Below are 15,005 nucleotides of genomic sequence, written 5' to 3'. Positions count from 1 at the left end.
AAACAGGTAGAAACATAGTTTGGTTTTTCCTATCCAAATACTGTTTTCATCAGAACTGTTTCCATGGTGTAGAGCAAGTCCAATGTACCCCACAATTTTTCTCTTATGTAAAGCTACCAGATACAACGATGCCAAATGCAATTTGACTTGATAAATGGATTCTACAAAAACTTCCTTCTTGTGCTATCATAAGCTCCTCTCCTTCCCCTGTCTTGAGACACTGATTTTTATCCCCTATTTCTTGTAGAGCTGAGAGGTGCCCCCAGATCAATTGAAATTTTGGAAATGGTTTGAAATGCCAATTGAAACAACACAGATCCTCAGGTTGCATGCAATAATAATTCCTGTTTTGTTCTTTGGTGCTAATGCTTGATGTTGTTTTTCTGATACACAGGAGGCTATTCATAATATCTATTAATTGGCAAAATTTATTTCTGTGCATGTTCTTTAATATGTAGTAGGAAGTGTCTGAATTCTTGAATGTAACCTATTTTCTTTTTCCCCTTCTTTTTCTAATTAGGTTGACAATTAATGCTGAGTGTTATCTTCAGCTTCATAATTTTCCTATGGATGAACACTCCTGTCCTCTGGAGTTTTCAAGCTGTACGTCGTAAAATACTTTTTTGTCCTCTTTACATTCAGGCTTTAAATTTACTTAAATTTTGGCATCAGAAGAGCAAGTGTTTACTTTTTAAAGCCTTGCAGCAAAAGAAAGAACTGACCATTCATGTTTTGACTAGACTTATTGCATTGTTTACTACACTAATGAATGAGTTGAATCACATGTATCTTTTGCAACTTTAAAAATAGTCTTTTTGCTTAGGAGTCTTAATACAGTGCCTATTCCAGTTAATGGAAATGCACTGTCCTGGAAAAACTTTTTTCTTATGCCTGCAAGACTTGACAACTTTGAATTTGTTCCAAATGGTATACTTAAAAGGAAGAATAAGATATGTCTTCTTCAACTTGCTCCTGTAAATGCTGAATCAGTAGAAGTCCTTTTCCTTTCAGTGGGACTTAGTTTATATGAGCGAAACCACAATCTTCAGGCTCTATTTTTTGATGCAAACTATGTTTAAAAAAAATTCCTAGGGAATTGTGCTATTGTAATCATAAATCATTAATGTTGGAGAAAAACTCCAGTATCAAGTCCAACCTATGACAACACCAACTTCTCAAGTAAACCATAGCATGAAGTGCCATGTCCAGTCGTTTCTTGAGCGCCTCCAGGGATGGTGACTCCACCATCTCCTTGGGCAGCCTGTTCCAATGCTTTGCAACCTTTCAGTGAAGAAATTGTTCCTGATATCCAGCTTGAACCTGCCCTGATGCAGACATGAGGCGATGTCCTCTCACCCTGTTGCTGACTGCATGGGACAAGAGGCCAGCTCCTGTCTTGCTACAGCCTCCTTTCAGGTCTTCCCTAAACCATCAAATTATGTATTAAGAAGTGTACTTTTAAGCTCTTTCTGATCATTTAATGATAATGTAATGACATTTGTGTTTTAATAGTGATGATTCTGAGCCAGTTTTTATTACTGGAGTTCGAGAATGCCAGATAGATATTTTCTAAATGTTTGTATTTGTACAGTTTTTGATTGGTCTTACATTTACCTAGGCTTAAAATTGAGGCTGTTTGTTTTGTGGTTGAATTTTAAGTGTAGCAGAAGGACTATAGATGGTCTCAAATCAACTTTATTTACAGACCTGGTTTAGTTTATAAATAACTTCAGAGATCAGAAAACGTGCTTTAGTACATTCTGTGGCTAAATGTTTGATTTTTTTTTTTTTTTGTTTCATTCTAGATGGATATCCCAGAAATGAAATTGAATACAAATGGAAGAAAACCTCTGTTGAAGTGGCAGATCCAAAATACTGGAGATTGTATCAGTTTGCATTTGTGGGGCTACGAAATACAACTGAAATTTCTCATACCTTGTCTGGTAAGGCAAAGTGTTGAGTTTCATTTTGTGCAATATCTATTTAGATCCACACAACAGATGAAGATACAACCGAAAACCATATTAGATGTCATATAAATACTTCTTATTCTTTTTTTTTAATTTTAGGTGATTATATTATTATGACAATATTCTTTGATCTCAGCAGACGTATGGGATATTTTACTATTCAGACATACATTCCTTGTATACTCACAGTTGTTCTTTCATGGGTGTCATTTTGGATCAATAAGGATGCAGTTCCTGCAAGGACTTCTCTGGGTAAGAATGTCTTTTTTCAGCCTTGGAGGATCTGGTAGTCCCAAAGAAAACAAATGTGCATCAGGGATTGTGACCGTTGGTCATTCTCTCTTTTGAACTGCCACACTGGGAGTAGGAGAATCCTGCTGTAGTTGCATGACAGAGTTTAAGGAAGCAAAGCTGAGCATGGAAGTCCTGATCCAAGTTTGTTGGTCTGCTGTTGTTCACATAAATATGTTTTTTCTTCTTTATGTTTTTTTTTTTTTTTTTATCATCGCCAGGGATAGTCATGTTGCAATTATTAGTCTGACACTTAGCGTCGTGGAACAAATGAAGTCATTACTACATGACCAAGAATGGTGAAAATCTGGTTTAGTTTTTTTGTTTTGTTTTTTTGTGGTTTTGGCATTGGTTTTTTGATCCGTTTGTGTTTGTTTGTGTTTGATGGGTTTGTTTGGCTTTTTTTTTTTAGTAGAATGATTCAATTATTCTTTTAGACCCAGGATAGGACAGATAATTTGCAACCGAAGTTGCACTTCAAGAAGTTAAGCCTATAATTTACAAAAACTCCTGCTTTTACTAAAGACTGTTCTGAAGTGTGTTGCAAGTTCTAATACAAAGATAATTCTGTGCTAGTGTCATCTTGGTTGACCTGTTTAGCATGGTGTCAGTCTGCTAAGTTTGACTGTTTAGGATTCCTGTGCTGCCTTGGAGGAAAGTTGTAGTCCCCAGGTAAGGCCTGATAAATGGGTACACGGGGTGCACAGGACACAGCTTTGAGCTTAGCAGGAAGAGATGCTTGTAGGAGAACTAGTGACAGCAGTCTAACCTGTTTTTGGGGAAAGGTCAAGAGCTGAGAGTTGTGTCTTAGGAATTTAGAGACGTGAGTTAATTTTCCTCATCAGCTGTATTGCTGTGAACACTCCATTCCCACCCTACAAGATCATTTGCTACCAGAAGCATGAGCCACGCTTTAACTCCCTGCCTTTCTCACTGAAACTGGACCACCAGCAAGCCTGCAGGATTAATGAGTCAAGAGAGAAAGTAAGCAAGAGCAAGCATGGCTCAGTAGCCTAATGGAAAGGTAAGGGAAGAAAATCTCAGTTTGCACCCTAACTTTATGTTATTTGAAAGTGCTGCAAAATTTAGTGGAGTCTAAGGTCTCAAATAAATAAGTGAAAATTACTTTTGATAATTTTAGATCTTGATGTAGAAATTTAATCAGATTTCTTTGACTCATTGAACATCATTGTGGACTCTGACTAGTTTCAATACAATAGTTATAACAGAAAAAAAGTGTTCTATTGGTATCTTTCTAGTTCTGTATCCAGTTTTTTCTTTTACAAAGTGCTTTTTGTATGCCATGAACCTAAAAATCTGTCTTTGATGTCATGGTTAAGCTGAAGTTTTCAAGCTCTCACTTCAGCTGTACTAGCCTTCATCTACTCGAGATGGAATACAAACTTTTGTAATATCTTATTTACAGCTCCCTGCAGGTAACTCTGAGCTCCTTTCTTGTAAACATGCAAAAGCCATCACTTGACAGCTTGTAGGATGACTTTTCTTACATGCAAATATTCTGGAGGAGGAGAAAGAGAGTACCTGTCAAACAGACACAATTTTATGGAAAGAGAAATTAATACAAGAAGGCCAAAACTAAGCAAGGTTTGTGAGGGCAGGTAGCTGTTTTGCTGTTGAAGGTTTGCTCCCTGTGACAGCCCCCTAATGCCTTTAACGTAGCAGACAAGGCTGGAAAAATTTGTGTCTCTTTTTGTACACTCTGAACGGAAGTCACTACAGGGAATGGTGGCCACTTCCCACCTGGAGGGTGTGCTGGGGTCTGGTACCCTGAAAAGATTGGACCTTTTCCTCTCATATCTATTGGAAGATTCTGGAAGATTGTGGTTTCCCAGAGGAAAAGATTTGAGGAGATGACAGACATTTAAATATTTGGTTATACAGAGGAATGTCAAATCAGTTTTCAAAAGTATCTGGCGGGACTGAAGCACTTTTGAAGAACACTTTGGTTATCTGTTTGCCCCTTTAGGCATGTAATTTCATTGGGAAATCTGTTGGGAAAACTCTACTGCCTTCCTGCTGCAGGAACAGTCCATAGTGACCAGTGATTCCATGCTTTGATTTGTGAGCCATAGACAGTTTTAGCCTGGTGTAATGCGTTTTGTTTGTTTATTTGTTTTGGTTTGGTTGTTTTTGTTTCAGTTTTTAATAAACTTGTGCATGTAAATACCAAATTGTTTGTGTGTTCAAGTATTGCTTTTCAAAGGAAAGGTCACACTTAATTTTGGACTACTATGTAAATGGATTTGCATCTCCCTGAAGCATCAAATAGAAGAAGAAAGTGTTAAAACCTTGTAAATGCTAAACCAATGAAGAGTGGTATAGTTGAGATTTTGAACACATAGCTATTAAGGCCAATTTGTTCTTTTAATTAGCTTGTATGTAAGTGAATCAAGGGAAACATTTTCTATCACTTAAGACACAGTGTTGAAAGCATATCTGATAACTTAGACAATGAGACCAGAAAGCTGTGAATGCCATCAAATTTGATCTTCTATGTCTTCTTCAGAAGCAGACAATTGGAAACATTATTCATTTTTCTTTTGTTTACCAAAAGCTTGAAATTGATAAATAATACTCCTTTTATTTCTGAATGCATCATTTTTAGCATGTTAATCGTTTGAGCTAAGGGACTTCCTTGTGCTTATAAAATGTGTGTGCTTATTTGTACCCATTTTTCTACTGTATTTATGTGTACATTTCACGTCGGATTTATAAAACTTCACAAACTTAGTGTCATTGTTTGTTCAGTGTGTGTTGAAAATAGGAGGGATTTAAAGGGAAGGGGAAATGTGCTGCTTTCTCTATGATCCCATGGAGGATGCTGCATCCATAGGGATGGATTCTTGCCATAGCACCAATGGACGTGAACATAATCAGTGATAAACCTGCTTGACCCCTCCTGTGGGTCAGTCCTTATATGACTCAACAATTAATTAAGAGCTAATATGATTACTTTTTTTTGGTGACAATATGATTTGATCACCTATACATTTCCCTCTTTCTGTCTTTCTTTCTTTCTTTACAGGGATCACAACAGTGCTGACTATGACAACGCTGAGTACAATTGCTAGGAAGTCACTCCCAAAGGTTTCCTATGTGACAGCAATGGACCTTTTTGTTTCAGTTTGCTTTATTTTTGTGTTTGCTGCCTTGATGGAATATGGCACCTTACATTACTTTACCAGCAACAGAAAAGGAGTCAAAGGGAAAGAAAAGAAGGCAAAATCTAAGCCATCAGTAAGTTTAGTCAAACAAGAAAAAAAATATACAGAGTGGTTTTTATTGTAGCATTCATTTTGAATGAATGCTCCTTAAGTATAAAAGCTAATGTTCAAAGATAATTGACACTAATATTTCTTTTTTTTTTTCTTTTTTTTTTTTTTTTTTTTTGCAGTTGGGTGCTTATACTAATTTTATGTAAATACAGCTAGTGAGCAAAGGGTTTAGATGATTTCACAGATGTGAATGAGGACACATGAGCCTAAGGTGGTTTGATATACTATTCCATACCCTTGGTGCTTCTAGAACTGCCCATGAAGTATGTACCCACAGATATGGTTCTGTAGGGCACAGTGCTTCTGAAAACAGCACCTGGCAGACAACAGCTAAAAGTGTAGCAGTAAAGATAATGTGCATGGACTGAAGGTATGAGGATTTCTTTGGATCTGCATCACCTAAGTCTTGAAAAGTTTTGAAAAGGAAATAAATGCTTATTATTGGCCAGTATTCTGAATCCCACTACAGAAATTCTATCTTAACTCTTTTCTAAATTGGCTTCCGTGTTTCTTTCTGGTTAAATTAACCTTCTGCTTTTACAAGTTGATGTTTCTATTGTAAACCTCCACATATCTCAGGATCAAGTATTATTCAATTTTAAGAGTCTTTCTGTTTGTGTAGTAAGAATACTGTTTTTTCCAAAACATTTATTGTTGGAAGTCAGTACAAATATTTAAAGGTAGTCTTTAAAGTAAGAAAACATTGGAGAGAATAAGAGAAAGGAAAATGTTATAAAGCCCCTTTCCAAATCTCATCAAAAAATGCAGGAGCATACCTGAACCATAATACCAGTTGCCTTTTCTGGATGAAGGCTGAATACCAGCTCTGTATGAGGTGAAACAGAAATTGATATGAAATTAAAGAAGTAATTGCAGGTATGGAAGTGCAGAAATCCTGTTATGAACCATATCCATTCTGCAGCTTATGTCAGAAAGAACTGGTGCACCCATTCTGAGCAGCACTGCTGTGGGGCCTCTCTTTTATGGGGACCCTGCAAGGCTGTTGGGGCTTGATTCCAGGGTAATGAGACCCCTTAGGCTTCATTTGGTGAGCAGTTCCAAGGGGATCAGCTCTGTATTTAGGACAAGGCCAGTGGTGAAGAGTTAATACTTCCCTGTGCTGCCTTGGTCAGACATCACTCTGATCCTCAGGGAATCCAGCACAGTCAGGAAAACTGGAAAATGGAAACCTCAAATCTGCTTCCTGTTAGTGGTAGAAACACATGTGGGAACAACAGAAGGAGCAGAACACAGGCTTTGGTAAGGGCATAGCTGAGTTATGAGGGTAAAAGGTAACAGAGGATGTGGGGGCATCCCAGTGTCAGCACAGCAGATTCAATTTCAGGTTGCTGCTGCAATGAGGTCTCAACAGCGCTTGGTGAGCGGGGAGATGAGTAGATCTGCTCTTGGCATGCACACTGAAGAGTAGGTGAAGATATCAGGATGTACTGCTGTATTCAAACCAGGCAGTTATTAAAGATCAGCTGCTGACAAATCAAAAGACACTGAAGCAGTTTGCAAGTATGTTCTATTGAATGAAATAATGCCACTCTGCAGAATCTGTTCACACATCACCCATGTGTGCAATAATCTGCCAAGTGCTTTGAGATTTTCAGGGCATATGAAAACTTTAAATGCAGAATAATGATGAGATAGAAACTATGAACTTACTGAATAAATAGCTGGAATTTGCACTAAAATTAAAATTAGCAATATAATGCTAAAATACTGTTCAATCGTGTTTTACTGGGTTCTTAAATGATGCTTTTTCTTTCTAAGAAGTTGAAAAAATAAATCATTTTGAACAGAATTTTTTAAACATGTTACGGCTATAAGACCGTACAAAATAAAGAGATTACACAAAGAAAGGGAGAATTAAATTTAATATATGTAGATGCATGGATTCTAATTTGGTAAAAGTTTTTCTGGTGATGTTTTATAAAAAGCTGTGACTTTTCTTGCTCCAAATAAATAAAGAAGGCATCTAATTAGTTAATGGGAAGTCATACCATTACAAATCCTTTTCTTTTTATTCTTTTTTTTTTTACCTTTTATTTTTCCCCCTTTATTTTTGTCAGAGACTTCTATTAATTCTTTTTGTCTTGTAGTTACAGGTATGTAACTCAAAAAACCAATTTAATTTTTGAAGTCAGTTTAATTCCTTCTGAAAACTCATTTACAAGTGATTTTTTCCTTGGGAAACTTGCTTTGCATAGATCTTCTATTTCTACTGCAAAATGCTATAAATGGTTACTATTCCAGGAACTGATGCCAATAAGCCACAATAAATGATCTTGTGAAAAAAATGGTGAGATTTTGCAAATGATTACAGCAGTTTTATCTTAGAAAATATGTGCTGGCATCATCCAAGAAAGGTAGTATGAATTGGCTTATACAAATCCACATTAGTAAGGATAATGAGTTTAGGCAGGAAAGATTTAACTTAATTAGTTGTGGATCTTGTTCTGATCATCATTTCACCTGAAATAAATGTATTGCCTCTTCCATGATCTCCACAGACAGTGGCTTCCTTTTGTACTTGTATTAGTGTTATTGCAGAATAATTGGGGTTTGATCCTATCAGACTGTATTATAAATGATATCACAATACATGCTGTTTTATCTACAGTTTCAGTAGGCTTATCCATAAAAAATCAACATGTACTTCTATATCTACATGTTGTGGGTTTTTTGTTGGTTTTTTTTTTTTTTTTTTTTTTCAGTTTCTTCCAATTTATATAAAGGCATTTTCTTGGTAGCTATTGGTCTTTTTTTCTCTTTTCCCTCTCATTGCCTCTTGCACACATTTTATGTACTTCCTGTAGGTAGTTAAGCCTACAGGATGACTGTGTCTGCAGTCAAGCCACCTCTTCAAACATGTAATTCAGTAGCCACCTCCAGTCTTTGCTGGTGTTGTGAACAGTGGAAAGCAGTACTGTAATTTTTTCCTTCTCCCATCATGTTTCTGTGTTGAGGATTCCTGTTTTACCCCACTAGTAGAAACAATTCATCCCATAAATTTTACATGGGCAAAACCAACATTGAGCAGAACAGACTAGGTGTGGATCAGAAATAGGCATCTTTCCCTGTTTATCTTCAGCAGAATAAAGACTTCTTCTTAATTTCAAAAATAAATTGAACCTATTTTTAGTTTTTTATAAAAATAACCTCTCTTTGCAATGCCTCAAATTAGGACAGAAGCATGTAACTCCTGTTTCTTAGTATTGTCAGTATTTATCATAACTGAAAAGAATAATGAGGTCCTTCAGGATGATAATTAGCTCCCTAGGTCAGCATGTATAATCAGTTTTGAAACAGCAGTCTATGTGAAACTTTCTCTAGTAGAGACACTTATTAAATAAAGCTATTTGAAAACATGGTGGATACTGCACTGCATTAACACCATCCCTTGGGATATTGGGTAAGATGCCCCTGAAGCAAAAGAATGTCACCTTAACAATATACAGAGGTCTGTGTACTGGCCAAAGTACTTCACAGGATGTGGGACAACAGGACATTAAAGGATTACAAGAAGCTAAATGAAGACTTCCCACTTTCCATATTTTTTTTCATGTTATTTCATTGTCTATGATGTATAATTGGTTAATAATATCCTGTTATATTTTCTCACTGCTTCCTTTCCTGCTGTTTTATGTCCTTACTTGACAAAATATGAAGAATGTGGAAAAGAGAGAACACAATATAAGAGCAGTGTTAATGTAACCCTTCTCTTTGGTCTGAAGATTTTAGAAGCGATGCCAAATGTGGGGTCGGGTGGGGTAAGTTGAAGGAGGATTATGGAATAGTTTAAAACAGCCATGAGATTTAGAAAGAGAAGATAAAGGACAGATAAAGAGAATATATTTTGAAACAATCAGGAAAACAAGGATGATGCATATAAAACTGTGGAGAAATGAAATAAAAGGGGAAAAGGTGGGTTGTGTTAGTATAAGTAAAAGGAGGGTGGAAAGGCAAAAGTCACAAGTAAGGGAATAGCAGACACTATATGTACTAGGCAATAATCCACCCAGATTTTTTCGATGAGAGTTATAACGCATTACACTGAGTTTTTACCAGATACAAGAAGATTGTTATGACCACAGAAAGTAAAAGTAAGAATTAAGAACTTAATTAATCGGTGACTTGAGTGGCATTCTCCTAAGGAGTCATGTTTTGGATTCTAAAGGGGGGCTGTATTGTTTAGGGATTTAACATTTGAGGGTTAGATGGCATAGCCTGGTCTTACCTGTCTCAGTCTGTTAAACTTCCCCAGTGATGCTGTGTTAAACTCATTAGCTTTTTTATTTTTGTGAAAATGTAGCTTCCAGAAACACATCTCCTAAGGACTCCAAAAGATGGGAGGACCACCATTACTTTTTTAGTGGTGATTGTAGCCTGCTTGTGGACTTGATTGTGACCCAGTTGTCAAGAAGTGACTGACTTCAAAATGTTTGTCTGTGTTGTGTAGATGGGATCACCTAACCCTGTCTGTGTAACTAATTATCTGCTATTCCCAAATCCCAGCACAACCCAATTTTCACTGTGGCAGGTGAAAGTAGTTCATGATCTTTTGCCTGCGTGTGCTAATTACATATAGCAGTTCATAATTTTCTAAGCTCCCCAAACTGTTTTCTTTAACATAAGAATTTCTGTATATTGTACTGAAGGTGGTTATGTTGCCAGGGAAAGCCTATGGAATTATTTAATGTGAGGATAAAAGCACACAAAACTATATTTCCCTTTTTTTTTTTTTTTTTTTTTTTTCTTAAGAAACCACCTGCAATTGCTGTTCGACCTGGATCAACACTAATTCCAATGAATAACATTCATCATCTCCCTGAACGTGATGATGATTATGGATATGAGTGCCTAGAAGGAAAAGACTGTGCTAGTTTCTTTTGTTGTTTTGAAGACTGCCGCACAGGATCTTGGCGAGAAGGAAGAATACACATCCGTATAGCAAAAATTGACTCCTATTCTCGAATCTTCTTTCCAACTGCCTTTGCATTGTTCAACCTTGTTTACTGGATTGGCTACCTTTATCTGTAAATTTCAGAGGTTTGACAAACTCAGAAAAAATATTAATTGAATAGTCATTAATACTTTTAACTGAGCAAATATTAGAGCTGGTCCAAAATGACTCAAATTGTTTGTATGCTTTAAAAATTTGAAACAATGAGAGGAAATATGATAATGTAGTCTCCCTCTTGTGATCAGCTGTAGAACTGATACTGGTATTTTGAAGAGAACATTTTAAAATAAATATCCCTGAGATTTATCTTTCCTGAACACACATACATACATTTTTTCCAGCTCTAAGAAAATGCAGAATCACAGGCTATGCTATTTAACTGAACCAACCTACATAAGCTCTCAATTTTAATCCTAAATGACAATGCAGAAGGATTTTGTAGCATCTCTTACACCTTTGCAAAGAAAGCCTTAATTAAATGGGATTAGTTACTCTCATCCATTTCATCCATAAGGTGATGGTTTTATTAATCGCTAGTTTTAAAAAGTTGAAATGTAACATTTCTCTTTTCAGTCAGCCATTTGTTCTATCCAGTATGTTAAAAAGTGTGATTAGATGATAATTAATCAATTCAGATTTATACAAAATGCAGATATAAGAGCAGCTAGGAATGAATGCATCAAAACACCCAAGGATAATTCTGAGCTTGTCTTATCCTGACCATGGATAGAGACTTTTGGCTTTCAACCTTAGATTTCGTTTTTATCTGTGCTCCATTTCCTGTTCCTGTTTCCTGCTCATTGTCATGAGTTCCCCAAAATTGTCCAAGAGGTCTACAACTTTCAGAAATGCTTATCCAGCTGCCATTGCCTGCTCAATTCATGGAAAGCAGATTGGTGTTGGCCCAGATTGTGGCCATTAAGCATAATGCTCTTCACATACTCAGTGTTGGAGAAAAAGTTATAACCCTACATTTGGAAGAATTTGTATCAGCAGAATTTGGAAGGCCTGTAACAGTGCTGTGGTCGTTGTACTCAAAGGCACTGTGTTAAATCCCCAGTGCTAAGAGTGCAGTGTGGGATCTGGTCCCCTTTGCACACAGCGTGGTTTTGTAGATCCGGTTTGTTACTGCACATGCCACTCACTGAGCCGAAGCCAAATGGTATTAATGTATGGAATGTGTGGTATGGATTGATGGGTAATTACCTTCTTGACATTTGTTTGCTTCTAATGGAAAAGATGTGTTATGGAGGGGGGGTTAAAATAATCCTTATGCATTGCTGAACCTTCTCCAAGATGGCATACATCCCCCCCGAATCATAGGACCAGTTGTCCATCCTTTCTGCGGTAAGAGCTTTGGTAGAAATCCTTCAGGAGTAGTTTTTCTGTGCTGACCTCTTGGTGTTGACTATTGCTGCCAGAAGCATTTAATATCTAATTTCTATTTCTAAATCCATTGTCTTCATTATGGAAAAGTGCAGTCTTTCCTCCTTTCTTAAAGACAAATTGGTCTCAAGTGAGCTTGCAAAAATCACTGTAAAATTAAGATATGCATTAGGTAAAAGTCAGCATTACACAGAAGACCTTACAGATCTTTAAAGAGGATTAATGGGATTAGTATTTGGCTGTAGGTAAGGATGTTCAGTACCAAAGATATAGACATGATTAATAGCTAAGAATAGAAAATGTTACATTAAGAGCTCCCCCCTTCCCCCAATATTTCTGTTGAATATGCTCCCTCCTCTGAATTTCTCAGAAAGGATTACTGTATTTATAGTCTAGTTGGTACCAGGCATAGCTAGATATGATATACAATACACATTTCAGAGGAAGTGTTATTCCAGTGTTGAGTCCCAAAGTTTAATAGAGAGGATGAGGTTATGTGCAGTTGTTATGGAAGGTGAGAGATGTGACAAAAGATCCAATTTTAATGAAAACTTTTTTTAGTATTTAGGTGATGAAATATAGGAGTGGTTGAGAGAATCTGAAAGCCCTGATTATGAGGTTGCCTGGCATTATTTGTGGTATGACCTTTCTGAGTACCAGCTCTTCTGACTGTTGGACTGAGTGTAGAAATACGGTATCATTAACAACATTGATCTGCTATAATTTATTGGTTTTTTAGAGTCTCATTTTCATAAAATGTTCAGTCCAAAAGAAACATGTCAGTTTTTATTCCATAATGTAGGTTGATGCTTTTTGACAGCATGCTGAACACTTTCCTCTGTAGGAGGGATGAAGGTGGCTTCAGCAGTATGTTGGATGTGTGCTTGAAAAGCAGTCAGCTTGCTGTACAATGCAAGGCCCAGATTCAGTGAGTTCCTGAGGTTCATTAATTCACCTTTAAACAAAGGAAACTTAAAGGAACTTGGCACTGCACAAGAGGAAATACAAATTTCACAGCCGGCTCTCCTCTGGCTCATCTAGTTAGCTTTTTCTATTCATGTGGTTGTCAGTTGCCAATCAGCCTCCAGTGGCTGAATTGGAGAACTGAAAACATTCAGAATTGGCAAGGGATGGATAAGAAGTCTTTCATCTCTAATTTCTGTGGAACAATGTAATGGAGTATTAAACCTATTGAGTGTTATGGCTGTTTGGCTTTTGGATACACTTGCTTCTGTCTGTTGACAAACTTTTCTGTGTACTTCATTTGTTTCTGCTGAAATAATTTTAGTTTCTCATAGTACTGTGAGTACAAATAGGAATGAGAATGCAGTGAACTGTAACATGGCATGTAATAAATTTGTTATTTTAGTCCTATCCATTTTCTTTCTAATCTGCATGTAAACATTTGATTCCAAGAACTCTAAGTGATACTTTTAAAAAAACAGCAAGAAACAAACAGTATAATTAATTGGAGTTAGATCTGCAATAATTTTTCAAACTTAACTGGATAAAAAGTTTGTTTACTCTTACCTGGGATCATATTTTTTGGGAGTCATATTATTCTGACCATCACTGCATAAGCACACACTTAAACATATTCCTAATTAGTACCAGAATTCAGAAAAGGGAGTTCTTCTGTACTGTCATAAAGAGTGATGCTATCATGAATTGATGCCATTAACACATGCTTAATTTGCACTGATTTCAATAATGAGTGTTCAGTAGCTCAAATAATTGAATATTAAGGATGTGAACCAGAGCGTTTTCAGTAAAAGATTTTCTCATAGAAAGGGAGGGACATAAGAGGAGAAATTGCTGTAAAGGCAGAGAGAGAGAGGGGGAAAAATCTGGGAAAACTGTTTTATACTGCACCTATCTTTGGCATATCTTGAAATGTATTTTTCAAAAAAAGAGACTTTTCCTTGGTATTTCTGTATTAGTGTTTACCAGTTGTCTGTTTGAGTAGTGAGTACAGATCAGTGTGTTACTTTTTGGTAAGGTTCTGTCTATGATTGTACCTCACTGAACTTTAGTGCATGTCTTTTGCGTCTGAATAAATCTGTTTTATGTAGTGACAGTGCAACCAAAGCATGAACTCTGGGTAATGTATTTTGTATTCACATGTTGATATGCTTCAAAGACTTTAACCTTATCCAGTTTTCTGGCATTCAGAGATATAGGATTGTGTTAGACTTTGAAGGAGAATCACCTCCAACAGTATTTTTATAACTTTCTGTTCTTTATTTGGTATGGTAGTAAAACATTTGTTTAAAATTGATATATGAACTGTGCTTTGTAATTTGTGAACACCTTACAATCAAAAGAGAACAGGAGGAGTCTGGATTTAAATGTCTATCTGCCTAAAGTAAGATATGTTTAATTTGATTGTATCACTCATAATTTTTGTCTGCTGTTTCAAAATAGATGAGAACTAGTGCAAATACATTTTTCTGTTACTATAATTATTTTTGTAGAATCCATTGTTGTTTCAGTTATACCTTAAATGTCATCTTTCATGTTTATGAAATGATACTGTATTTTTTAGTCATTATAATAGATACAGAAGATAGAAACTAATGTGCAATTCCACAGCTGAAAAATACAAAGCCAGGATTCATAATTACTGTGCTTCTGTTCCTAAAAAAGCTCAGTGGATGTCCACATGCCTCATGAATGTGCTGGAGGGAGAGACTGACTCACAGGGAGTGGTAGAATAGTCTCCAGACTGTAGAAAAGGCCTTTACATTGGTTCATGCCATGAATTTTCTACAAAAGCTTTTGAATGGAGGAAAGGAATAGATCTGTCCTCTTTTTTTCAGAGATCTCTTATTTCTGCTTCATTTCAGTCACCAAAAGCAGTTCTAATGCTCTGTTTGTTGCCAGATGAAACAAAACCTGAAAAAATATCTTTATTTTACTCTTAGTTGGTTAATATTTCACACAGATGGGTGGGATCATCTGACTGAACACACAAGATTATGACCAAGTTTTTCTCCAAGGCGAGTGGTGGGAGTTTGCAGCTGGAGGATGAAGGATGTCTTGTTGTGATGGGCATTTTTCATTCAGTTGAGAATCTGCACTGAAAACTGG

At 36.4% G+C, this 15,005-nt stretch overlaps 1 protein-coding gene across 1 annotated transcript in view; it reads left to right on the top strand.

Annotated features, from left to right (window-relative positions):
• GABRG1 (gamma-aminobutyric acid type A receptor subunit gamma1) overlaps nucleotides 1-10,606 on the top strand; it is a 51,798-nt gene extending 41,192 nt beyond the window's left edge. Inside the window, exons 5-9 of the mRNA XM_041482636.1 lie at nucleotides 521-603; nucleotides 1,806-1,943; nucleotides 2,070-2,222; nucleotides 5,308-5,519; nucleotides 10,328-10,606. Coding sequence (XP_041338570.1) covers nucleotides 521-603; nucleotides 1,806-1,943; nucleotides 2,070-2,222; nucleotides 5,308-5,519; nucleotides 10,328-10,606 — 865 coding nt within the window. The remainder of the gene's footprint in view (nucleotides 1-520; nucleotides 604-1,805; nucleotides 1,944-2,069; nucleotides 2,223-5,307; nucleotides 5,520-10,327) is intronic.
• Nucleotides 10,607-15,005: the final 4,399 nt, after the last annotated feature.

The sequence above is a fragment of the Pyrgilauda ruficollis genome, unplaced genomic scaffold, assembly GCF_017590135.1.
Source record: "Pyrgilauda ruficollis isolate IOZ18807 unplaced genomic scaffold, ASM1759013v1 scaffold1, whole genome shotgun sequence".
Lineage (NCBI taxonomy): Eukaryota > Metazoa > Chordata > Aves > Passeriformes > Passeridae > Pyrgilauda > Pyrgilauda ruficollis.
The sequence above is the reverse complement of the archived record's forward strand: the minus strand, read 5'-3'. Positions and strand labels throughout refer to the sequence as shown.